Source organism: Apodemus sylvaticus, chromosome 20 (genome assembly GCF_947179515.1).
Source record: "Apodemus sylvaticus chromosome 20, mApoSyl1.1, whole genome shotgun sequence".
Lineage (NCBI taxonomy): Eukaryota > Metazoa > Chordata > Mammalia > Rodentia > Muridae > Apodemus > Apodemus sylvaticus.
In genome coordinates this window covers 5,007,728-5,034,262 of record NC_067491.1, presented here as the reverse complement: position 1 = coordinate 5,034,262, position 26,535 = coordinate 5,007,728, and the positions used below count along the sequence as shown (strand labels likewise).

The 26,535-nt window shown below is 47.7% G+C and overlaps 1 protein-coding gene and 1 long non-coding RNA gene across 6 annotated transcripts in view; both read right to left on the bottom strand.

Annotated features, from left to right (window-relative positions):
• Positions 1 to 135: 135 nt before the first annotated feature.
• Positions 136 to 26,535, bottom strand: part of LOC127670470 (uncharacterized) — a 215,795-nt gene continuing 189,395 nt past the window's right edge. Inside the window, exon 2 of the long non-coding RNA XR_007974583.1 lies at positions 136 to 1,466. This is a non-coding gene — a long non-coding RNA (uncharacterized LOC127670470). The remainder of the gene's footprint in view (positions 1,467 to 26,535) is intronic.
• The window catches only part of Rbms2 (RNA binding motif single stranded interacting protein 2), a 49,548-nt gene continuing 23,148 nt past the window's right edge, over positions 136 to 26,535 (bottom strand). For 3 of the 5 annotated variants that reach the window (XM_052164932.1, XM_052164933.1, XM_052164936.1), the window contains 13 exons: positions 20,969 to 21,144; positions 16,007 to 16,065; positions 15,010 to 15,101; positions 12,323 to 12,480; positions 8,192 to 8,271; positions 7,986 to 8,095; positions 7,743 to 7,789; positions 7,376 to 7,469; positions 5,942 to 6,019; positions 5,246 to 5,356; positions 4,194 to 4,274; positions 3,747 to 3,831; positions 136 to 3,527 (listed from right to left, as the gene is read on the bottom strand). In XM_052164932.1, the coding sequence (XP_052020892.1) occupies positions 3,751 to 3,831; positions 4,194 to 4,274; positions 5,246 to 5,356; positions 5,942 to 6,019; positions 7,376 to 7,469; positions 7,743 to 7,789; positions 7,986 to 8,095; positions 8,192 to 8,271; positions 12,323 to 12,480; positions 15,010 to 15,101; positions 16,007 to 16,065; positions 20,969 to 21,144 (1,167 nt within the window). In that variant the 3' untranslated portion in view covers positions 136 to 3,527; positions 3,747 to 3,750. Of the gene's footprint in view, positions 3,629 to 3,746; positions 3,832 to 4,193; positions 4,275 to 5,245; positions 5,357 to 5,941; positions 6,020 to 7,375; positions 7,470 to 7,742; positions 7,790 to 7,985; positions 8,096 to 8,191; positions 8,272 to 12,322; positions 12,481 to 15,009; positions 15,102 to 16,006; positions 16,066 to 20,968; positions 21,145 to 26,535 lie in introns of all 5 variants that reach the window. The other 2 variants (XM_052164934.1, XM_052164935.1) reach the window with 2 other exon arrangements.

Below are 26,535 nucleotides of genomic sequence, written 5' to 3'. Positions count from 1 at the left end.
GGTTGACGTCCCCAAGAGAATGAGTGTGGTAGGTTGGCCTGCTCTCTGCATCTTCTGCTGGTGTGCAGGAACACGGCGCTCCTCCCCGTCAGCTGTGGGGCAGGAGTGGGCAAGTCACCACGAACAAGACGCTAAGACAGGAGACTTTTGTGTTTTATTTAAAAAAGAGGTTCATGTTAGCAAAGAAAGCTCTTCCAAGTCACAGGAAGGAAATGGGACCAGAAGTCAGCCACGGAGAGTGAGCGAGAGGTAGTGTTGGTGCAGACATACATGGGAGAGTATAAAACTACAGGTTTCTGGGTAAAGGGGAAATGTACAAAATGCATCTTAAGTATAAATTAACTTCTCTCCAGGGTAACGAGTGCATCTAGAAGTCATTACCCGACCCACCCAGAGGGGCAGGAGCAGAGACGTCCACTCCATCCCTCTCAGACTGCACAGCACCACTCAGTTCTTACTCTAGGGCCTAGCTTGTTACACAGGGAGAGTGCAGGAAGACGAAGGCGAGTAGGTGCTTGTGTGCCTTGAGTTGTGAGACTGAGGTAGTTGAGTAATGAGGATGAGGAAGTTTGGGGATTTGCTCAGACAAGAAATGCTTATTTTGAACAATCAGAGCAGAGCTCTCGCATCACCGCCACTTGGAGACCACCTCCAGGGAGGTTCAGCAGGGTCTCCTGCAGACCCTGAATCTACTACTGGGATCTCCTGGTGCTCCAAGGCACTTGTAGAGTGGTTGGCTTGCTTGGCATTGGGAAGAATCGGTCTAACAAGCACAGATTGTATAGACGTCTAGACTCACCTTATCCTCTGAATTCAGGTCTAGAAAACGCTAGGAGAATTTGGGCCTGCCACCTACTCAACTGTATTGCTCTTGGCATCACTTGACTGGGAAGGATGGGAACAAAAACTACAAACTAAAGCCCTCAGAGCAAATAAAGCCCACTTTCATCATGGAGTTCCTCACAAGCTTGGTCCCCATCATTGTTCCCATATATCCCTAAGTAATATCAGGACCTGTCTGAAAGTCCAGTCCATCTGTAGTCTGAACCAACAAGCCTGAGAGATGTCAGTGAGAGGCCAGCTGTGGCTCTAGTGCGCTCTCTAATGGCAGTGCAGAGCGATCTGGCCGCCATGCCAACAGGGTCCGGATAGAGAGGTGGCTTACAGCTCACCCCTGCATCCTACTTCCCGTCTCCAGTCACTACCTTCCTAAGTAATGAGCTAATGAGGAAAACAGAGTGGATGGAAATCAAGCAGAAATTACACACTGCCATTAACCACTATAAAAACAAAATTACAGGTTGCCCTTGGTTCCCATGCTCATACCTGCTCAACCAGAAACACTAGAATCTAACCAGTACACTCAAAAGGTAATTTCAAATTTTAAAACTGTCAGCCATTCAAAATGCTTTAGAACTACATACAGAAAAAGAAACAAGTCTTTGCCGGGCAGTGGTGGCGCACGCCTGTAATCCCAGCACTCTGAGAGGCAGAGGCAGGCGGATTTCTGAGTTCGAGGCCAGCCTGGTCTACAGAGTGAGTTCCAGGACAGCCAGGACTACACAGAGAAACCCTGTCTCAGAAAAACCAAAAAAGGAAAAAAAAAAAGAAAGAAAGAAAGAAGTCTTTATAGACAGGGCTTCCCTAGTCCGCAGGACAGAGCTCTGGGTTTGCTGGTCTGTCACCTAGGGCTAGAGATCGCTAACTGGGTATGACCTTCCTGAGGTTGAGCACCAATGAGAAAACCGGTCATTTTGTACTTTATGCTCTCTACTGTCCTCAGCCCCTTCCTCTGGAATGCACAGCAGCAGATTCCCAATTCTGTAGCACGCGCAGCTGCCGAGCCTCTTGTTCACTGCCACCACACTTTTGTCTGCCCTTCCCCTTCACACTGGCCTCCAGACACACCTCCCCATCTCCCTTACTTCGTCTACTGGAGGTGTGCCTGTGAAGGGATGTGGTCGAACAAGTCACATCGCAGAAGGCAACAGTTAAGGACAGGCATGTTTAAAAGTCCCTCCTGACCTTTGTGGGCCAGGGAGCGGTGAGTCTTGCCTTTTTCTATCCTAGCACCCTGTTGTCCGTCCACAAGAAGGGAAATGATTCCTGATGTTCTGGTTCCCGGGGAAGGGGTCCAAACACACCAGGGCTGGGCTGGGCACTCTGCAGAGAGCTCAGTCCATTCTCAAGCATGCACAGTACACACAACAGTTCTTGCTTTCATACCTTCAAACTGTGTGCACTTGGCATGTACGTACAACAAGGATGAGCCCTGCTAAGATGGCTCCTGCTGAATTAAGTGATTCAGCTAAGTACCACTGAGCACAGCCATGTGCAGCTGGGATGAGAGGCCCTGAGAACCCAGGCAGAAAAGGTTCTCCAGGAAGCAGAGTCAGTGATGCCACTGCTGGCCAGTTACGTGAACAGGCTCCATGTTGAGGGCTGAGCTGGGGTTTAGTCTGCACCAGATAACTGCCAGGGGGTAAGGGATGGAGGAGTGGGGTTGGGGTCTACTGTCAGGTGGAGCATCCTTAGTCTGCAACAAATAGTTGCCAAGCACACATGATATTCCTCAGGCTTGGCAATCAAGGATGATGGACAGGACAGTAGGACAGATGGAGGGCAGAACTTCCTCAGCAGGGGCGGGGGCTGAGACCTGGGGTAGGATGAAGACCCTGCAGGAGGCAGAACAGGTGTCCCAGAATGCTGAAGCTGGGTGACACTTCTCAGTGGCACTCGCCACCAGATTTGGTTGAAAGTGGCTTCCAAAGGCTGCACAGTTATCACAAGTCTGCTTCCTGAAGTAAAAGTCTAATCTTTGCTAGGACAGGAGAGCAGAGGGGAAGCCATCTCCACTGTCCACACTTCTTTACCTATGCGTTGTTCTCCCTTCCCCCAATTCCACATGAAATCAAATTCATAAAATCAAAAATTGTAAAAAGGCAAAGTAGGCAGGCTCAGCTAAATGGACAAGAGAAATAAATGTGGAGAAGTTTAAAAAAAAATTACTAGGTAGGGTGGTGCACACAGAGTGGGGAGGATCTCTGTGAGTTCAAAGCCAGCATGGTCTACGTTGTCAGTCATCCAGGACTGCACTAATGAGACCCTGCCTAAAAGTGTGTGTGTGTGTGTGTGTGTGTGTGTACAAAGTGTGTGCTGAGAGCTTTGCAAAACAAAAAATTTAAGCCTGCATATTTAAAAGACAAATTGAAAATAGTCCCAGAACTGAACTTGGTGAGCAGGGCTCCTTCCCTGACTTTTCAGCACTCTGCTTGTTCATTTTAAAAGCCTTTCTAAGCAATTCCAACCCAAACCTCTTGAAGACGAGAAGCAGCTCAACTGGTGTCTCTGGGGTAAGAGAAAGATTCGCTGCAATTATATACAAAGCAAGAAACTTCTTTTGCAAAAGAAAAAAGTCTTTTTGATCTTGAATGTAGCACATTCGAAAACAACGTGATTCCTCAGGTTCCATCAGCAGTGGGGAAAATGGCCGGCGGAGGAGTGCGTGGGCTTCTTCCCCCATGGACCTGTGCGGGGATGACAGCCAGTGTTAGTGCTCCGCACAGTCTGCAGCTAGGCTTGTAACTTGCTAAACCTTCCTTCTGGGAGCATCTCCAAGAGTTCATTTCTGTTTAACAAAGATGGTGTAAAGGATCCTGAAGGAGGTATAAGCTGGAGACCAAGCTGCAAGCAGCCCTCTCCGGCTCAGCATAGCATAGCAGCATACCCCACCATAAAGGTCTTACCTCATTACTTGCTGAACTGGAAAGGATAGACCCCATGGTCTGAGGGGGGCTCCACTGCCAGTTGATTCTGCTGACCATTGTTCTCCTGTGTCACAGCCAAGGAAGGTTACTGCAGCATTCCTACACTCACCTCCCACTAAAGCCTCCCCAAGTCTGCCACCCCTCAAACGAGAGTGTGCACCCAGCATCCAGGCTGCCGGGAAGGGGGCAAAGCGGTCCAGCTGCCTGGGACATTCAGCCATTGCTCATTTTCAGAGTATAGCGGCAACTGAAGCCAGCATCCCTGTCTAAGCTGAACTGAGCAGGCTGGCTAAACGCCAGCGAAGTCACCTGCACTCCACACACCCACCAGTGAGCAGGCAGCAGTGTTGGAGAGAGAGGAGTACACAGCACAGAGATCTGCCCTTGATGTGTCCTGGCCTCACAGCAAAGAAACAAAGCTCCTACCTCAACAGAAACACTGGAAGAAGGCACAGCTGGGTACTGGGAGATGTAAGCTCCTTGCATAGCAGCAGCTGTTGGCATGAACTGGAAGGAAAACAATGGTTCTCAGTTTAAAGCCCTTGGGAGCTTTGGAGAACACAGAGACCTTTATTGTTGTAGGTGCTTCTTAAAAATGTTCCTGGGGTACCCAAAGACACCAGCTATAGACACCTTGACCTCCCTCCCTCGCTACCTTCTGTCTCTTCCTCCACACCCTCGATTTGCTGCCACCAGCTTTCCTAAACCAGTCAGACCTAAAAGAACCCTGAGCTTCATCCCTTTCAGTGTTCTGATGAGTTGTTCTAGGAAATATGCACTGGCACCTAAGCAAACCCACAGATGTTTAGACCACATTTAGTTCCATGCCTGGGAAGCAGAGGTAGGCAGAAAGGCAGGGCAGCTCTATCCCCAGTTTACAGATTTTTTTCTGTTTATCAAGGCCTTGAACTTCTTAAAGATTTACTAATTTATTTACATGAGTACACTGTAGCTGTCTTCAGACACACCAGAAGAGGCATCAGATCCCATTACAGATGGGTGTGGGCCACCATGTGGTTGCTGGGAATTGAACTTAGGACCTCTGGAAGAGCAGTCAGTGCTCTTATCCACTGAACCATCCCTCCAGCTAGGCCTTGAACTTTTTTTTTTTTAAAGATTTTATTTATTTTACGTATATGATGAGTACTCTATAGCTGTCTTCAGACACACCAGAAAAGGGCGTCAGATCTCATTAGGGATGGTTGTGAGCCACCATGTGGTTGCTGGGATTTGAACTCAGGACCTCTAGAAGAACAGTCGGTGCTCTTAACCACTGAGCCATCTCTCCAGCCCCGGGCCTTGAACTTTTAATAGTCTTCTTGCCTCAGCCTCCTGAGTACAAGGATTAGAGGCATTTACTCCAGTTCTGAGTATGACTTCGCTGACCCTGAAACCAGTGCGTCCTTCACTGCTGGTGCCAAGGAGCGTTTGCATACTTCTTATCCTGCAGGGGTTAATAACTACAGACAATCTTTTACCGTGCCCAGGCTGTTGAGTGACAGGTGACCCAGTTGCTGGGTAAGAGGTCCCATCATGGAGGCGGGCTGGAGAGAAAGGGGGTGGTCCATCCCTGGTGTCAGAACCGAGCCCTGGAGGAGCAATGAAGGGACGGGTTAGGCAGCAGCCTCCTGTAGAGACACCTGAGGCAAGGTGACAAGGATGCCAAGCAGGGCCACCAAGGTTCTGGGTTCGTTTTGTTTTGTGTGTGTGTGTGTGTGTGTGTGTTTTGACAGGTTTAACTCTGTGTAGCCCTTGTTGCCCCAGAACTCACTCTGTACACCACGGTAGCCTTGAATTCACAGATCCACCTGCTGCTGCCTCCCAAATGCTGGGTTTAAAGGCATGTGTCTCTACACCCAGACTTTTATTTGCTTTTTAAGAATAGTTTATTAACTATTAAACCACACAGGAACTAGAATACCGTCTGCTGACATTTCCAAGTCCTGAGTATTAACCCGAGCAGTAACCCAGCTCTGCCACAGGAACAGCAGCACGCTCACCTTTCCTCTGCAGGGACCTATGTCTAAGAATAACAAACCCACAGAGTCAAGGTTCTGCTGGTTTGCATAATGCACTGAGCCGAGACTCACACCCACACATCCTGCCATCACAGCCCTTAGCTTCTCTTTACATCAGATTGTCTCCTTTGCTTCTGCCCAGTTCTGATCACTCACTGAGGGCTGCATGAGGTACGACTGCTGCTGCATCCAAGATGGGTTAGGTACTTGTAGAGGAGATGTCTGAGTCACTCTCTGATATAAGCAAAAACAAATACAAATGTTAACTAATATTAACTGCCTAGGCTCAGTGACTGAGAATGTTCAGCAACCCCACACACACACTGACATGTCCCTACACCATCAGAAGACAAGCTGCTCAGCGGGCTGTGGCGGTGCACACCTTCAATCCCAGTACCCAGGAGGCAGAGGCAGGCGGATCTGTGAATTTGAAGCCAGTCTGGCCTACAGATAGAGTTCCAGACTTGCCAGGGCTACATAGTGAGACCCTGTCTCAAAAACTTTAAAAGTTAAAAAGGACATGCTAGCCAGGCAGTGGTGGTGCACGCCTTTAATCCCAGCAGAGGCAGACGGATTTCTGAGTTTGAGGCCAGCCTGATCTACAGAGTGAGTTCCAGGACAGCTGGGGCTATATACCCTGTCTCGAAAAAAAAAACAAATCCAAAAAACCAAAATAAATAAATAAATAAATAAACAAATAAACAAACAAATAAAATAAAATAAAAAGGACATGCTGTTAACAAGTACTAGCAACTTATAACTTGGGTAACCCAGTTAAAAACAGGCTAAGGGCAAATGAAATATCTCAGCAGGTAGAGGCATTTGCTACCAAGTCTGAAGACCTGAATTAGATACCCAGAACCCACAGGATAGATGGAGAGAACCTTCCACAAATTGCCTTCTGACCTTTACACACACACACACACACACACACACACACACACACACACACACACACACACACGCGCGCGCGCGTGGGGGGGGGGGGCATTGACTGGGGGGATGGGAGGCGGCTCAGCATCTAAGACCAAGTTCTGCTCTCCCAGAGGAAACACTCATAGATATAAAGTAAAACAAGACTGTTAAAAATGTTGTGAGAATAACAAAATATATTAAATATGGTTACATTTTTATCAAGGCCCCATACACATATATCTACTCCATAAGAGTGATCTACAATGAGGGTAAAAAGAGAAGCAAGATGATGGTGTGTGTGTGTGTGTGTGTGTGTGTACTTTAAACAGGGCTCACTTATATAGCCTTGGTTGTCCTGGAACCTGCTATGTAGCCCAGGCTGGCCTCAAACTTACAGAGATCCAACTGCCTCTGCCTCCCAAGTGCTGGGATTAAAGGTGTGTGCTGTGATGCCCAGCTCAAGAGGATGTCTCTAAAAGTGTTTATATATTACTTACAATGTATGCATGGGCATATATGTATATACATTACAGGAATGCATGCTATTTATATAAATGCATACATTATATAAATCACACGTTATGCTCCAACATACCATTCCTTTGTGTGTGCTATATAGAAAAGTTTTATATTCGTTCACTTAACACACACAGTAGGAAAAGCCTCACACCTTACCTGATAGGAAGACATGGGAGATGGAAGATACGGGGCTAGTGCAGACTGGGCAAGCATCCTGCTGTGGGCGATGCTGTAAGGAGCTGCGTAGAACCTGTAGGAAAGGCTTTGTTCAGTGAGAAGTCTCAGGAGACCACAGCCAACTTCACTAACTGCTATTTTTTTGGGGGGGGGAGGGATGGGTTTCGAGACAGGGTTTCTCTGTGTAGCCCTGGCTGTCCTGGAACTCATTCTATTATAGACCAGGCTGGCCTTGAACTCAGAAATCTGCCTGCCTCTGCCTCCCACGTGCTGGGATTAAAGGCATGCGCCTCCACTGCCCGGCATTACTAACTGCTATTTGTGAATCAAAATGAGACACCCTTACCCATTCTGAAGAGCTGTGGTGGGGTCATAGGTCAAGGCCATACCACCCTGTAGGAAAGAATGCAGCGTCCATATTGCCGGCCCAGAGTACCCACATGTCCCACCACAGGTCTTGCGGACTGCACTGAAGAGCCAGGGCTCAGCCACGCATCTTGCTCTCAAGCCTCCCACCTACAGGCACGGAAAAAAAGGCTGCACCATTTCCAACCTAATACTTTGTGCTTCCTCAGAGATCTTTTTTTACCATGTCTCCATTCCTTGGCCAGGCCCGTCCATTTTGCACAAATTTTCCTTGGTTCTGTCGTTTCTTTGGCCCACCATCAGCAAATTTGCAAAGCAAGGGGTCAGAAGGAGCTGGTGAGAGAAAACGCACACGGTTGATGGGCCGCGCGTGCGCGGTGCGGTGCCCACGCCTCCAGTGGCTCCCAGCCCGAGTCCCAGAGGCCTCACCTGCTACTCCAGGGGGCGTCTTTATATACTTTCCATTAAAGTGGGTGATGATGGCTTCACACTTCTCTGTGGACTCCATCCTAAGACGCACATGAGGAGTAAGGCCATCTGTCCGAGATATGTGTCCTACACATATCCAGTGAGAAAACCCAGGCTCCTGGCCCCACAAATGCTTGAGGACGTTTCTGTCATACACGTTCATTTTGAGACACCTAGCTTTCCTTTTTATTTTTATTATACACATATACATATACATATATATATGTATGTATGTATATCCACCATTGTTCTCTTCAGACACACCAGAAGAGGACATCAGATCTCATTACAGATGGTGTGAGCCATCATGTGGTTGCTGGGATTTGAACTCATGTCCTCTGAAGAACAGTCGGTGCTCTTAGCCGCTGAGCCATCTCGCCATCCCCCCCCCCCCTTTTTTTTAAGAAAGACTATCTGAATGTATATACCTCCACCTGGCCTCAAACCCTCTCTCTGAGGATGGCTTTGATCTGATTCTCCTGCCTCAGTGTTACAATTGCAGAGAAGTTGTACCATGTCTGACTGGAAATTGCCGTGCGGGCTGAGGCAGCACTTGCTGACTGAGAAGGCCCTAACGGTGCTGATGAGGTGCTTCAGTGGATTCAGTGGATGAAGCCATTTGTCAGCAGTCCCAGAGACTCGACCTCCACCCCTGGAACCCACATGCTATAAGGAGAGAGCCAAGTCCTGATAGCTATCCTCTGACCGCCACACATGCACGGTACCGCACAGACGTGTACATCTGTACATAGGAAACAAATAAATGTAAAGTTTGTTCAGTGGTTACCGAATTATTTTTTTTAAAACATTCCTAACGATGTCAGCATGGCAGGCCGCGCCTTTGATCTCAGTGTTCAAGAAGCAGAGGCTGGCGCATCTCTTAGAGTTGGCGGCCAGCCCGGGTCTTCTTACCAAGTTCCAGGCCAGTTGGGGCTACAAATGACATTTTGTCTCCAAAAAAAAAAAAAACAGAAGGAGTGAGGTGAAGTGGGAAATGGCTCAGTGGGTAAGAGAACTATCGCTCTTGGAGGACCCAGATTCTGGTGCAAGCACTCACACGATGCCTCACGACGACGTGTAATGACTCACGGGGACCTGATGCTCTCATCTGACCTCAGGAGGCAACAGGCTCACACTTGGTGCACATAAATACATGTAGGCAGAGACTCTTACACATAAAAGTAAATATTAAAAGCCAAGAACTGACTCCGGTGAGCTGTCCTCGGGCCACTACAGAAATGCTATAGCAAAGCCGGGCGGTGGTGGCGCATGCCTGTGATCCCAGCACTCTGGGAGACAGAGGCAGGTGGATTTCTGAGTTTGAGGCCAGCCTGGTCTACAGAGTGTGTTCCAGGACAGGCAGGGCTACACAGAGAAACCCTGTCTCAAAAAAAAAAAAAAAAAAAAAAAAAAAAAAAAAAAAAGAAATGCTATAGCACACTCATTCTCTGCCCATGAATTGATAAATGCCTTTTTTTTTCAAGACAGGGTTTCTCTGTGTAGCCCTGGCTGTCCTGGAACTCACTTTGCAGACGAGGCTGGCCTGGAATTAAGAGATCCACCTGCCTCTGCCTCCTGAGTGCTGGGATTAAAGGTGCATACCACCACTGCCTGTCATAAATAAACACTTTTTAAGGGTGTGAGGGCTCTTGTCCCACATGTGATACTAAGGTGTGGGCACCAGGGACAAAGGTTCTGTAAATCAGAGCACTCAGGAAAACTGACCGCATCCACGTCTATACCCCACACACAGCCTCCTTCCAAGGCACAGGCCGCTGAGCCATTCCTGCTTGTTTCTCATTTTCTGAAATGGGAATCTTGTTGTACAGCCCGTGTTAGCTCTAAACGGGAGATCCCCCTGTCTCAGTGTTGACATGCTGGGATTTCAGCAGCTCTATACTTGGGCTGGCAAGATGGCTCAGCAGTTCAAGGAGCTTGCTGCTAAGTCTAATGACATGAGTTTGATCCCTGGAACCAACGTGGTAAAAGAGGAAAACTGATTCCTAAAAGTTGTCCTCTGACTATCCACTCCTGCTATGGCACATCCACACACACACACACACACACACACACTCACGAGCTCACAAATTAACATAAAATGTAATGGAAACACAAATAAACAAAACACAGTTATTTAATCCCAGCTGCTAGTGAGCTGGCAGCCACAGACTTGTGCAAGCACACAGCATACTAAAGCTCTTCCATAAACAAGCAAGAAAACCCACCCCAAATTGTTTGACCATTTGATTAATTAATGTGCTAGATATCCTCTTAGCATAGAAGGGGGAAAGAACTACGATAACTAAGGGTTTCCATAAACTGGGAAAGCAGAGAATATCTTCCCAAAAGTGTAAGGGCTAGCTCAGCACAATGGCCCAAGTAATGGCAGCATTCAGGAGGCTGAGCAGAGATGGTCTCCAAGTCAGCCTGAGCTTCAGATCGAGAACAGATCACATCTCAAATTAAAATAAATAAATAAATAAAAATAAATGTTAAAAAGCTGAGAGCCAGGTGGTGGCGGCACACACCTTTAATGCCAGCCCTTGGGAAACAGAGGATGGCAGATCTCTCTGAGTTCGAGGCCAGCCTGGTTTACAAAGTGAGTTTCAGGACAACCAGGACGACACAGAGAAAGCCTAGTTCGGAAAGCAAACAGTGTGGGAGCCAAAAGTTGACACAAGTCTAGTTACTCTTCCTCTTGTATTACCTATGGTTGTCATTAGGTGGCGCTACGCAGCCTGAGCCTCTGCAGAACATTTTTTTTTTTTTTACTAGCCACAGACACTATTTTACTGAAGAGGCTGTTCTTTGAGACAGTGTATCATGTAGTCCAAGGGCTCCTCATTCTCTTGCCTTTATCTCCAAAATGTTAGGATCACAGGGTGGGTCAAAATAACCCACTTCATTCCCAGTCTGAGCAGGTTAAGAGACTGAGACACAAGACTCAGACCTTTAAGGTAAAACTGATTAACAACAGAATCTCCTTTCAAGTGAAACTCACTTATTTGATTTTTTTAAAAGTTATTTATTTATTTATTTATTTATTTATTGAGCTAGGGTCTCACTCTTGATTCGGCTGGTCTTGAATTCCAAGGGATCCCTTCCATCTGAGCTACAGATGAGGCCTTGATTAGTTTTGGGTTTTTTGTTTGTTTGCTTGCTTGCTTGTTTGAGAGAAGAGTTTCTCTGTGTAACAGAGCCTTGGCTGGCCTGGAACTTGATCTATAGACCAGGCTGGCTCTGAACACACTCAGCTGTAGGTGTACAGAATCAGAGGAACAGAATCTAGGTTAGCAGAGGCAGAGGGGAAAGGATGCTGAGGGATAGCTGTAAGGTGAGGTGTGGCAGAGCATGCCTCGAATCCCGGCATCTGGGAGGCAGAGGCAGGAGGATTGCAGCCAGTTCAAGTTATGTGCTAGGCCGTTAGTTCATATTACACACACACACAGTTGATTTACTACCAAGGGTTTAGACAACTTATACTGCACTTATGTATGTACTATGTATGTGCAGAAGCCATAGCACATGTGAAGGTTAGAGGCCCACCTCCTGGGTTCCAGGAATCAACCTCAGAGCATCAGGAGTCAGGCACCTGACGTGCTGAGTCACTTTGCTGACTATTAGGTATTTTTGACCATTATTTTGGTCCAGTTGGGGGAAGGGCACTTTGTGTTCATGTGTGTGTGCTTATGTGTCTATGTGTGAATCTCTGTGTGTATCTATATATGTATTAGTGTGTCTGTGTGTGCACCTGTGTATGTGTATGTGTGATTGTGTGTGTGTATCTATGTGTGTCTGTATGTGCATCTGTGTGTATGTCTATGTGTACATCTGTGTGTGCATCTGTATGTGTCTGTGTGTGCATCTGTGTGTGTCTGTGTGTGCATCTGTGTGTGCATCTGTGTGTGTCTGTGTGTGCATCTGTGTGTCTATGTGTGCATCTGTGTGCCTATGTGTACATCTGTGTGTGTGTCATCTGTGTGCATCTGTGCGTGTCTATGTGTGATTCTCTGTGTGTGTCTGTGTGATTCCGTGCGTATATGTGGTGTTTCCTAAGTTAGTTCTTGTTAGCCACTCTCAACCATGCCTTACCTTGCAAAGCCGACCCCTCTGCTGGCCCCACTGGTGTCTCGAAGGATCCGGGTGGAGATGACCTGGCCAAAGGGCTTCAGCATCCCCTCCAGCTCTCGCTCATCCATTGACAGAGGGAGGTTGGAGATGTATAGGTTTGTAGGGTCTTGCTCCTGTTGCTATGAACATGAAGGTGAAGACCGAGGCTCACATCTTACTCCCCATCCCATCCGCAGCCCGCGTGGACAGAATAACATTTGAGAAGAGAAGCATTAAGGCTCCAAACCAAGAGAATCTTCTGCTTGTAATACCCAGAACCATCACCATGCACTACACATCTAGTCCAGAAAGAAAAATGACAACATCTACCACATCTACTGCTGTACAATCCAGCAACACACGCCACCAACCCAGCTGTCTCTTTAAGAAGCAGGCAGAACAAGTTTTCCTCTTGCCCTGCAGCCTGGCCCCGAGGTTAGATTCCTTTCTCCTGACTTGTCACCTCCATAATTCAGAAGGATTTCTCTCCCTCTCTTCTGCCACAGCTAAGAGGGAAGACCTGGTCACTCGCGGACGGACGGGAAGCAGGAAGAGGGAGAAGGAAACAGAAGGGCAGGGTGCAGTGCTCAACGGTTTAGCCCCAAGGTGTTTGGGGGCCCAGGGGGGAGGCTGCACTAGGGGCAGGGTGGGGTCTCCTAGAGGGCCGAATGCTGCTCACAGGCAGCCCTGCCCAAGGCTTGAGTTTTGAATTCTCTGTCTCCTCCTCCCACGTGCTGGGATCACAAGCGTGCACACCACCTGCTCCAGAGTTGTTTTCAAGCCTATCAGTCATTGCTCTGCTGTAGTCAGTAGTTTCCAGCAACCTTAATCCCAGGGTTTTTTTTTTATAATCTCACTTTCAACTTAACATTTCTTTCCCCCTCTTTTTCCCCTAAAATTTATTTTTTACTTTACATCTATGGGTAGTTTTTTTGTTTTGTTTTGTTTTGTTTTGTTTTTTGTTTTTGCCTGCATATGTCTGTGTATGATGTGCAAATAGCGTCCAGGAAGGCCAGAAGAGGGCACTGGCTCCCCTTCCCTGATGCCTTTAAGGTACTGGGTGTGTGCTGGGCACTGACCCCAGGACCTTTGGAAGAGCAGCCAGTGTACTCTCTCCAACCCACCCACCTCTCCTTTCCTCTCCCTCTTTCTCCTCCTCCTCCTCCTCCTCCTTTCTTTCTCTTTTTTTCTGTTGAGACAAGGTCTTACTCTGCAGCCCAGGCTGGCCTAAAGCACACTCTCACTACCCTTTGCCTCCCAAGTGCTGGGATGCCCTGAGACATCACACCCAGACTCATTTCCCTTTAACTATTACAGAAAAGAATGGCTATGTTGGGGCTGGAGCGATGGCTCAGTGGTTAAGAGCACTGGCTGCTCCTTCAGAGGTCCTGAGTTCAATTCCCAGCACCTACACAGTGACATAAAACCCACTGTAACTCTAGTTCCGAAATGGCTGCCCTTATCAGCCTCTTCGGAGTAGTCAAGGTGCCTCAGCACGGTTGAAGGGGTGTCAGAAAGGCTCCCAGGGATTTGTGGGGCAGCGTGAGCATACAACATTTTCAGATCCAGGGAGACCAGAGCAGAGGTACAGTTCTCTTCCTTTCTTGCTGTAGCTTCCTTCCTTTCCCCAGCCCCACTTCACTCCCTGCCCCACGGGAGCAGCGGCAGGCCATGAGAGCATTCTTCAGAACCTGAGTTGCACAACTGGCCTCTTCAGAGAATGTTGCAAAACTATAACCATCTGTCCTAGGAAAGTGGGGCCAGGGTGACGTGCCGAGTGAGCGAGAGGCCTGGCTCTCCTGCCTGCCACACACAGCCCAGTTTTCTCTGGCAGCTCAGGTGGACCCTGGCCTGTCATGTCTGTGTCCAGTCCAGATGCTACCAGAAAGCACTGCAGAGGGTGAGAGGCAGCGAGGGCCCAAGTCCAGTTATATCAGGTGGCTCCACACTGCGAGTGCACATCAACACACACCTGCACGTGCACATACACACACACACACACACACACACCATATACATGGACACACACACACACTCGTGCATGCACACACACAACATACACACCCACACCATATACATGGACACACACACTCGTGCGTGCACACACCCAACATACATACCACACACATGCACACACACGCGTGTGCACTCACACACACATATGCACACACATACATACCACACATATACATGCACACACACACAAACACTATATATACACAAGTACACACCACACACACACATTACACACACACAAATACCACATATACACACACATGCACGCACACAGACACATCACACACATGCACACACATGCATACCACACATATACATGCACGAACACACACATGCACACATACACAAACACCATATAACACACGCACACACATGCACACACCACACACACACATCACACACACACAAATACTACATACACACACAAACACACACATGCATACACCACACACACACACATCACACACACACACAAATACCACATACACACAAACACACACATGCATACACCACACACACACACACACACACACTCTTTTGCGCATCAATCCTTGCTCATCAATTTCACTTCCCTAAGCACTCTGGCACTCTTTGGTGCTGACTCTAACCCCTGGAGAGGCAGAGGGGTGGTGGAGGGGTGGGCACTCCCCTACCTTTGCCATTTGTGCCTGCACACCGCTGGCCTTCAGTGCAGTTACAGCCTTCTGTGCTGAGGATGGACTGTCAAAGTCCACAAAGCCATAGCCTGGAATGGAAACAGCATCACGGGAGGTGGGAGGTGGGAGGTGGGAGGTGGGAGGTGGGAGGTGGGAGGTGGGAGAGGTGGGAGGTGGGAGAGGTGGGAGGTGGGAGGTGGGAGGTGGGAGGTGGGAGAGGTGGGAGGTGGGAGGTGGGAGGTGGGAGGTGGGAGAGGTAGGAGAGGTGGGAGGTGGGAGGTGGGAGGTGGGAGGTAGGAGAGGTGGGAGAGGTGGGAGGCCCAGGCTTCTCAGGAGACAGAGGCGTGATGGATCATAGAAATCATAGAGTGAGGGAAAGAGAGGGATTGAGAGTTTTCAGGGGACTGCCCATGCGAGCCCTCACCAGAGCTCAGGCGTACTCTGTGGCTAAGAATGCCCGTGGGAATGAGAATACCTTGTGGTATTCTGCCTTTCTTCTCATCAAGAACCTCGAGCTTCAGACCTGAGGTGCTAAAGCCTAGATTCCATGCACGTCTAAAGACCCTCCATGTCGTCTCCAGACAGCCCCCAGGAATGCTCGGACGGAGTAAGACAGCAGAGCAAGCAGGTGCCAGATGGAAGCTACCCGTCCTCAGAAATGTTCAAACCTCTCCACAACTATTCGGCATTGGAAAACAACACCTACTCCGCTGTTCTCCCAACTCCGTGAAAAGGTGTTTACATAGACAATGAGAAACTGCTCCCTGCACCTTCCCACCCAGGAAGACCGTTGACCCAGGGGGAGCTGAGCGCACTCACGCCACTCACGGGAACACAGGCCACGCGGCCCTCTGCCAGCACGGACCCCACGGCATTTTCAGCTCTTGTTCTCTGCTTACCAATGTGTCTGAATATCTGTTGGTCTTTAAGGCCCCAAACCTCCCAGTTCCCAGCAGGAGCCAGGGCCACAGAGAGCAGCTGGTCTCACTCTCACCTTTGCACTTGTTTGTGGTCTTGTCCAAGATGGCCTTAGTGGAGACAATCTTGCCATACCTGAGGGAAAGGAGAACAAGGTGAGGATGTGCTAGGGCACAGGGATTATGCGCTGCACGGAGAAGAGCCCTGTGTGGCGGCACACACCTTTGAACCCAGCACTCAGGAGGCAGAGGCAAAGGCAGAGGCAGAATCTGTGTGACTCAGAGGCAAACCTGGTCTACAGAGTGAGTTCCAGGACAGCCAGGACAAAGAGTAAGACATTTAGAATACTCCAAGCCCTTTCTTGAGTTTCTACTCATCATATGGAAACAAAGTAAAAACCCAAAACTAAGTCAATTTAAAATGCTACTTGTGCAGTAGTGTTGGGCGCCTTTGATCCCAGCGTTCAAGAGCAGAGGCGTAGATCTCTGTGAGTTAGAGGATAGCCTGGTCTTTAGAATGAGTTCTAGAAAAATAAGGTCTATATAGCTTTGTCTAAAAAAACCAAACAGCCAGGCAGTGGTGGCGCACACCTTTAATCCCAGCAGAGGCAGAGGCAGGTGGATTTCTGAGTTCGAGGCCAGCCTGGTCTACAGAGTGAGTTCCAGGACAGCCAGGGCTATACAGAGAAACCCTACCTTGAAAAAAACCAAAAACCAAACAAACAAACAAAACAAAACAAAAAACTACTGTGTAAATCTTTTATCCCTGCCTCAAATAAACACTTTTCATTATGGCTCATAGTTTCAGTTCATGGTTTCAGTCCAGCATGGCGGAGAGGATGAAGTACAGCTCCCAGCATAGGGAAGGGAGGGACGGGGGAGGGAAAGGGGGAGGGAAAGGGGGAGGGAGGGAGGAGGGAGGGAGGGGGGAGGGAGGGGGGGAGGGAGGGAGGGGGAGGGAGGGGGAGGGAAAGGGGGAGGGAGGGAGGGAGGAGGGAGGGAGGGGGGAGGGAGGGGGGAGGGAGGGGGGAGGGAGGGAGGGGGGGAGGGAGGGGGGAGGGGAGAGAGGAGGGAGGGAGGGGGGAGGGGAGGGGGGGAGGGAGGGAGGGGGGAGGGAGGGGGAAGGGAGGGAGGGAAGGAGAGAGGGAGAGAGGGAGGGAGAATATAAACAGCTATTTCCCCCTCTCTTCCGGCCTATATTCACGGAGGATTTCCCTGCTTCCTTTTATCGACCCTAGCGAACCCATATGTGTTCTTTAGTAATCTCAGGGGCTGGTGTGGTTGTGATTGGAAATGTCTCCATAGGTCCTGTGGCTGAGGACTGGTCCCCAGCTGCTGACATCGTTTTAAGGGGTAGAGCCTCATGGAGGGAACAGGTTACTGGGATTTTACAGCCCAGCCCTCCCTGTGCCCTTTCCTTTGCTGACATCAGTGCATCCAGCTCCTGCCACAGATCCTACCAGCCATGATGGTCTTGTCCCTGCAAACGGTAGCTAACACAGACCCTTCTTCTCTGAAACTGCTGTTTGTCGGGGATGCTGTCCTCACAAAGGGAAAAGTCATTGTGGCACTTTCGGTCTCCCTTCATCAATAAGGTCAGCTGTCACAGTGTCCTTAATATAACTCTAAGCCCACAGAGGTACCACCTGACAGAGTGGCCACAGCTCTTACAACACCAGCACATTTGTTCACCGGGGGAGGGGGTGGAGAGATGGCTCAGCGGTTAAGAGTTAAGCAGTTAAGACTGCTCTTCCGGAGGTAATGAGTTCAAATCCCAGCAACCACATGGTGGCTCACAACCATTTGTAATGAGATCTGATGCCCTCTTCTGGAGTGTCTGAAGACAGCTACAGTGTGCTCACATATAATAAATAAATAAATCTAAAAGAAAAGATACTTCTGGGGGAAAAAGACTTGGCCACGCCCACACAAAGCATGTGCCCAAAGGCTGAGCTCTGTTGGGATTCCTTGAGGAACAGAAATAACCCTTTCTTCTTCCTTCCTTTCCTTTTCTTTTTCCTTCAGTTTTTCAAGACAGGGTTTTCCTAGCTGTCCTGAAACTCACTTTGTAGGCCAGGATAGCCTCAAACTCCCAGAGATACAGCTGCCTCTGCTGGGACTAAAGGCATGCGTCACCACCACCACCAGCACCACCACCACCCACCTAGTAAAAATAATTCTTGATTCCTCTTTTCTTTTAGACAAACACCATTTATCCTATTGAAAATAATAAAAATAACTCCAAAGAGATGACTCAGCAGGTAAGAACACTGGGACCTGGGTTTGATTTTCAGTATCCACATGGTGGCTCATAACTGTCTGTGGGCACCATGCATGCATGCACACAGTGCACCAGACATACATGCTGACAAAACATCGATACACATTTAAGATAATGAGGGGCTACAGATGGTTCAGTGGTTAAGAGCACTGACTGCTCTTCTGTCCTAATTCTCAGCAACCACATAGTGGCTCACAACCATCTGTAATGGGATCCAGTGCCCTCTTCTGGTGCGTCTGAAGACAGCTACAGTGTACTCATATAAATAAATAAATCTTTGAAAAATAACAACAACAATAATAAACATGGTTCCCATGATCCCCTACTCCCAAGACTCTCCTGATCCCTGAGGCCAGCTTGATCCAAACGTCTTTGGCTCAAATCCTAATAACTCTGCTACTTTGTAGTATGACTGATCTCCGACAAGTCCTGTGATCTCCTATGTCCCAGCCTCACCGCGGCAACCTTATCCCAACATTAGAGTGCCAAGAAACAACTCCTAGTGAGTGCTCTTTGACCTGGTTTTTCCATCTCGTCACCTTTATGAATGAGTTAAATTAGTCTGTGACATGTTTTCACTCTGTACTTTATGAGATTTGTGTTTTCCAGCTTTTTGGAAAACCCTGTTAGCAGCAGGGGCCTGAACAGCTGGCAGCTCTGTAGTCACGAAGTAGTGCAGATCTTGGGTTCAGTCAGAAGCATCCTACTAGGAAAAAGCTGCTACATTGTATTCCAGAAGTGTGAAAATGTCAGTGACAGAACAGCAGCCATGAACAAAGTCAGAAATTCAAGGGCTGAAGAGAAACAGTTGGCAGAAACTAAATTTGAGATTAATACTCAAATGCCAAACAAGCATTAAAAAAAATCTATCCTCTTATTCCTAAAGAACATGGATGCCTGATTAGTTCGTTTTTCTCCCTACTCCCACCCTCCAGCTTTTTCAGTGCAGCTTCTAGGACCCAAAAGATTAGACAAAATAAACTAGGGGATGCCCTGAAGGTTGAGGAAGAAAGGAGGTGGGGACCAGTGGTCCTTGGGTCTTTTGAGGCAAGGAGTCCTAAGGGATGACTGCCGGCCAGAGGACACTCAGGCTGCTCTCCCCATCAAGGCCCCGGGGTGGAGCCTGCTGTGGCCCAGCAGCCCGACTGAGCTAGAGTTTCCACTGCAGCTGGCAACAGCTGGGTCTGTGCTGCTTCCTCCTCCACAGAAGGAGCCCCTTCGAGAGAACCAGAAGTTCCAGTCCCAGGCCACACCTCTCCTTCCGGCCCACCAGAGTTTGTAGTCCTGCAACCCAGGAAGAGATCCCTGGGACACTGGCAGGAAGTCCTTCCGGGCAGGAGAGGCCTGCCCTTCTTAGAGAGGCTGGGTCCCTCTTCCCCTCCATCAGGCTCCAGCTAACCCATTCCTTCTTCCTGGACTTCGACATTTTGTTTGACTGATTTGTTTCTTCCTTTATTTTATTTCTAAGATTGGGTTCCTCTGTGTAGCCCTGGCTGCTCAGGAACTCCATCTGTAGACCAGGCTGGCCTGGAACTCAGAGATCCACCTGTCTTCTCTGCTTCCCAAGTGCTGGGATTAAAGTTGTGCGCCACTATAGCCCCGCTGTTTGATTGATTTTTTACACAGGCACGCACGCACGCCAAGGGGTAAGTTTCCAGCATACAATTTGCATTCATAATAACCATAATCTGGTAACAAGGCAAATACTTTCAACAACAGAATGGGCGACTCTCTAAACAAACAAGAACAGATGGAGAGATGGCTCAGCAGTAAAGAGAACTCCCTGGCTGCTCTTCCAGATGACCTGGGTTCGACTCCCAGCATCCACATTAAGTGGCTCACACCTGCTTGTAACTCTAGTTCCAGAGCATCTGATGCCTTCTGACTTCAGATACATCTGGTACACATAAACTCACACAAGCACATAAACATACATAATTGTAAAGATGGATAAAAATTAAAGTAAGTAAGTAAAATAAAAAGCTGGTATACCAGGTCTGCTGGGAAATGCCTTTAACCCCAGAGGTAGACACAGGAGGATAAGGAGTTCAAGTCCAACTTAGACTACATGATACCCTGTTTAAAAAAAAAATCCTGCTGGGTGTGGTGGCGCATGCCTGTAATCCCAGCACTTGGGAGGCAGAGGCAGGATCTTTGAGTTCGAGGCCAGCCTGGTCTACAGAGTAAGTTCCAGGGCTACACAGAGAAACCCTGTCTCGAAAAACAAAAAAACAAAACAAACAAAAAAATCCATTCACCCCATGGAGATTAAGTGGATATTTCAACTGTGTAAGCGTCAGTGTTTATTGTCAATTTGACAGAATCTGAGGTCACCAGGAGACAGGCACCTAGCATGCCTTTGAGGACCTTAACCTCTGTGGTACTGAAGTCCTGTACTGGGAGCTAAACTGCCTCAAGCAGCCATTTCCCTTTCAGGATTTTATGGGACCAGCTGCCTCAAGCTCCTTCGCCTGAACTCCTCAGCCTACCAGACTGTAGGTCACGCTCTGAGCCCAAAGAAACCCCTTCTCCCTTATGATGACCTAGTTTGAAACCAGCCTAGGATCCATGAGACACTGTCTCAAAACAATAAAACCCAAAAATGCAGCATGTGAGTGTCCTGGTATGTGCCGAGATACCAGGTTGTGGGGTAGAAGCGTAATGCTATTGCAATTCACGCTAAGAGCCTGTGGCAAGAAGCCAGCGACTGGGAATCTGTGTTATCCCTGGAAGCCTCTGCACTGGGGCTGCAACTCACGGCTGGCAGAGCTTGACAAGGTCCTGGTCAGTGGTGCCTGGCTGCAGTCCTCGGATATACAGGTTGGTTTTGCTCAGCTGGTCGCTCCCGCCATTCCCGCCTCCGCCGCCGCCACCCCCACTGTTAGGAGTGCTGTTCCTTGGACTCGGGGGTGCCATCTGCTGAGCCACATATAGCTGCAAGGATACACGAAGATCAGAAGGTCAGAAAGATTGTGTGTTTATGGGGGAAACTGAGGAAGACTCCCTGGAAATAGACACAAAACATTAACAGCAATGAACTTGAAGGGGAATAAACAGTTAAAAAGGATATTAAGATAGTCCATCTCGGGCTGGAGAGATGGCTCAGTGATTAAGAGCACCGACTGCTCTTTCAAAGGTCCTGAGTTCAATTCCCAGCAACCACATGGTGGCTCACAACCATCTGTAATGGGATCCTGTGCTCTCTTCTGGTGTGTCTGAAGACAGCTACAGTGTACTCATATACACAAAATAAATAAATAATTCTTTAAAAAACAAAAAAAAAGATAGTCCATCTCACTGGTTCAGTGCATAAAGTGGTTATTACCAAATGTAATAAGCAGAGTTTGGTGCACATGGAGGTAAAGATCAGACTCCTGGGCTGGAGAGATGGCTCAGAGGTTAAGAGCACCGACTGCTCTTCCAGAGGTCCTGAGTTCAAATCCCAGCAACCATATGGTGACTCACAACCATCTGTAATGGCATCTGATGCCCTCTTCTGGTGTCAGCGACAGTGTGCTCATATACATGAAATAAATAAATGAATATTTTTAAAAAAAAGAAGAAAAAGAACAGATTCCTAGAAGTTGTCCTCTGACCACCACATGTCACTGTGCGTGCCGACACACGCACACATGTGCACACACTTGCATGCACAAATGCACACAATAAATATATAAAATATACTATACAAGCAGGGCAGTGGTGGTGCCTTTAATCCCAGCTCTAATCCCAGCCCTTGTAAGGCAAAGGGAAGTGGATTTCTGTGAGTTCGAAGCCAGCCTGGTCTACAGAGAGAGTTCCAGGAAAGCCAAGGGCACACAGAGAAACCCTGGTTTGAAAACAAACAAAATTAAATAATTTTAAAAACCATAAGAATTCCTCTACTATAAAAGAATAGAATACACAGGTATCTTACCTATCAACCAGGAATAAGAAGAATGAAATAAACCTGTTTGGGAGAAGAGTACTCTGTATTATAGCGAGATGTTTGTAATCATAAATAGGTTTGCAGAACATGATTAATTTAATGTCTGCCTCTCAAGTCTAGAACTTATGAGATCATAAAGGATAAAAATAATTTTTTAAAGATTTATTTATTATTATATATAAGTACACTGTAGCTGTCTTCAGACATACCAGGTGTCAGACCTCATTACGGATGGTTGTGAGCCACCATGTGGTTGCTAGGATTTGAACTCAAGACCTTTGGAAGAGCAGTCAGTGCTCTTAACTGCTGAGTGGTCTCTCCAGTCCAGGATAGAAATAATTTAAACACAAAAATATTCAAGCAGTAACAGAAAAGAGTCCCACATAATACTTGTAGAAAGTTGAACATTGTTGCAAACTTGGACAATAACAAGAAATGTTGGGGCTGGGGAGATGGCAGGGTTATAAAGGGCGAGTCTTCTACGCAGGAGGACCTGAGCTCAGACCCTTAGCAACCATGCAGAAAGCTGGGTGACGCACATCTGTAATTCCAGCACTAGAAAGATAGACACAGCCAGCCTAGCCAAACCCAGGCCCAGGCTCTAGGTTCAGGGAGAGACCCCATCTCAAACAAACAAATAAACAAAGGAAACAAAGCAAAACAAAACAAACAAACCCCAGGGGTCGTGTCACATGCCTTTAATACCAGTACTTTGGAGGCAGAGGCAGGAGGATCTCTGAGTCTCAGGACAGCCTGGAGCTCCAGGCCGGTCAAGGCTACACAGTAAAGAGCAAATGGTAAAAGAGTCCAAGAGAGAAAACACTGATGAGAGAGAAAGAGAGAGAGAGAGAGAGAGAGACAGAGACAGAGACAGACAGAGACAGAGACAGAGAGAAATTGCTCTCCTGGACCTCACTCTGTAGACTAGGCTGGCCTCGAACTCAGAAATTCACCTGCCTCTGCCTCCCAAGTGCTGGGATTAAAGGTGTGCACCATCACCTGGCTATAAATCTTTTCAAAAAAAGAGAAAAGGGCGACACAAACCAAGTATGTTCACCTGGTGGGTAAGAGAACAGGAGACTGCATGTGTGAGCGCCTGGGAAACTCAGTGCTTGTAGTGGAAGACGGAAGAACACCAAGGGGCTTTGGTTTGCTCGACGCCCCAAACTAACCCGCTATGACTCAAAAATCCTTTGTGCTGTTTCCTGTTTGAGATAGGATCCCATAGATCCCAGGCTAGTGTTAAATTCCTCTGGCTTCGTTTCCTCAGGGCTGAGGTTGCTTATGTGTGCAACCACACCCGGGCTACAATTCAAAGTTCAGGAAGCCACTCATCTGCCACCAAATTCATCCTCGACCTGGAGCCCGTCACTTCATTACTAACCGCTAGGGCAAGAGAACAGCCTTCCCAGATGTGAAGCCACCAGTCCGGTGCACAGGAGGCATAGGTATTTGTGAAGATGAGAGAAATCAACTTACAGGATATACGTTTATCACATTCTTAGAACCTGCAGTCTCACACATTCACCCAGTGATCTGACTTTATAATTATGACGGCAACCTGCATATGAATGACCCATACAATATGTCCTGAAGCTAGTGGCCTCTAGGTTGTATAACATAAATGAAGAATTTTTTTTTTTTTTTTTGGCTTGGGTTCCAGTCATAATACTTCCAAATAAGGGAGGGTCCACATTCTCTGTGCAGTAATGGATTCTCCACTAGTTGCTCATGAGACCCTCTGGGATATTTCAGCCATTCAGTGAACTCTTAAAGTACCCACTCCATATAAGTACTGACTAATCCTGTAAGGAATCATTAATAGAATGGGTGGGATGGCCGGGCAGTGATGGCGCACACCTGTAATCCCAGCACTCGGGAGGTAGAGGCAGGAGGATTTCTGAGTTCGAGGCCAGCCTGGTCTACAGAGTGAGTTCCAGGACAGCCAGGGCTACACAGAGAAACCCTGTCTCAAAAAACCAAATAAATAAATAAATAAATAAATAAATAAATAAATAAATAAATAAATAAATAAGTAGGGTTGGATATCTCACAATGCCTTTTAATTTATGTGGTGCTGGGAACTGAATGCAGACCTTGACTGTATGTTAAGCAAGGGCTACATCTTCAGTCTTTTTTTTTAAGATTTATTATATGTAAGTACATGGTAGCTGTTTTCAGACACACAAGAAGAGGGCATGAGATATCATTATGGATGGTTGTGAGCCACCATGTGGTTGCTGGGAATTGAACTCAGTACCTTTGAAAGAGCAATCAGTGTTCGTATCCGCTGAGCCATCTCTCCAGCCCCAATCTTCAGTCCTTTTTACTTTTTATCTTGAAGCATGAGACATGTTGCCCAGGCAAGTCTTCAACTCTCAAAATCTGACTTGGTAAACCAGTGGGTTTATTGGGGTTGCAGGCAGCAGAAGTGTGAGCGGCTACTTAGGGAAGCAGAAATGACTCAGGGACAGACATCGCCCCAGCAGAGCCTTCCAGAAGCTGGACACTTGAGGCACACAGCTCAGTGCGTTGGGGAGTGTCTTTTCCAGGCAGATGGGTTGGCCTGAGCCTCTTGAGGGCATCTCTGCTTGTTTGAGTGTCTTTGTAGTCCGTACTGCTCATATTAGCCCGTGTGAGCTATCTCAGGGTGACCTCAGACTCCTCCTGGGTCAGCCTCACTGGCCAAGTGCCCAACTATGTCTGCCCATAATGTACTGACATACTCTCCCACAAGGTGTTTTCAAGCTGGAGCTCACAATCTAGAAAACCATCAGAATGAGAAGTGTGTGACGGGGTTGGAGAGATGGCTCTGTGGTTAAGAGCACTGATTGCTCTTCTAGAGGACCCGAGTTCAATTCCCAGCACCCACATGGCAACTGACAACGGTCTGTAACTCCAGTTCCAGGGGAACCGACACCCTCACGCAGACACGCATGCAGGCAAAACATCAATGCATATGAAATAAAAACAGATGAAAGAAAGAAAGAAAAGTCTGTGCTAGTGAGGATCCAAGCAAAGTGGCTGAAAGCACATGAAGCAACAAGCAGTCCCTGGGAGAGGCTTGGAGAAGACATCTACGTTTTCCCTTGAAAGGACAAGAACAGAGTTCAGAAGAGGGTAAATGTTGGCGGCTAGTGTAGATGTTTTCTTCAGTAGGATACCCACGGGTAAAGTGCACATGCTTCTGTAGACAAACTCCCCACCCACACTCTTGTCAATGACCCTGGTGAAGCTCAGTGGGACACACAAAATTAGAAAGGGGGACAGCTGAGAGGGGAGGGACTGGCGGTGACAGACGGTGTGTGGGATGGAAGTACATCACACAGATGTACAAAATGTCACAGAGCCAGGTACAAAATGTCACAGAGCCAGGGGCCAGAACTCGGGACGCAGAGGTTGGCGGATTGCTGAGTTCAATGCTGGCTTGGTCTGCAGAGTGAGTTCCCGGACAGCCAGAACTGCCAGGCAGACAGACGACATACAGACAGAGAAACACTGTCTTAAAAAAAAAAGTTAAGGGCTGGAGAGATGGCTCAATGGTTAAAAGCACTGACTGCTCTTCCAGAGGGCCTGAGTTCAATTCCCAGCAATCACATGGTGGCTCATGATTATCCATTATGTGACCTGATGCCCTCTTCTGGTGTGTCTGAAGACAGCGACGGTATACTCATAAACATAAAAAATAAATTTAAAAAAGTAAAAATGAGTAAAAATGAAATTCTTATGTATAATTAATATATTCTCTTAGGAACAACTAAGTAAAATGCTGAATCAGGCTGGGGAGATGGTCCAGCACGTAAGGACACTCACTACACACCCCGGCAACCCGAGTTCAAACCCAAATAAAGGCAGGTGGAGAGAGCATTTGTCCTCTGATCTCCACATGCATACTGTGGCATTTGTATGCCTCTTCATGGTACATGCGTACAATTAAAACTTAAAACCTATGATAGAATACTAAGATACTAAATCCTACCTCATGATCCTTCTGCTTCAACCTCCCGAGGGCTAGGAATACACACACATGTGTCATCCAGCCCTGCTTTATCATCTTAAGTTTTTATTTATTTATCTATTTATTTACTTAGTTATTCAAGACAGGGTCGCTTGGCGGTGGTGGCACACGCCTGTAATCCCAGCACTCTGGGAGGCAGAGGCAGGTGGATTTCTGAGTTCGAGGCCAGCCTGGTCTACAGAGTGAGTTCCAGGACAGCCAGGGCTACACAGAGAAACCCTGTCTCGAAAAAACCAAAAAACCAAAAAATCAAAAAAAAAAAAATAAAAAAAAACCCAACAACCCATAGTACCCCTATTCTCACATATATTATTCTTTAATTTTATGAAATACATAATTATCAGAGTAAAAAAAAAAAATCCAGCTGTCCCATGGTCTT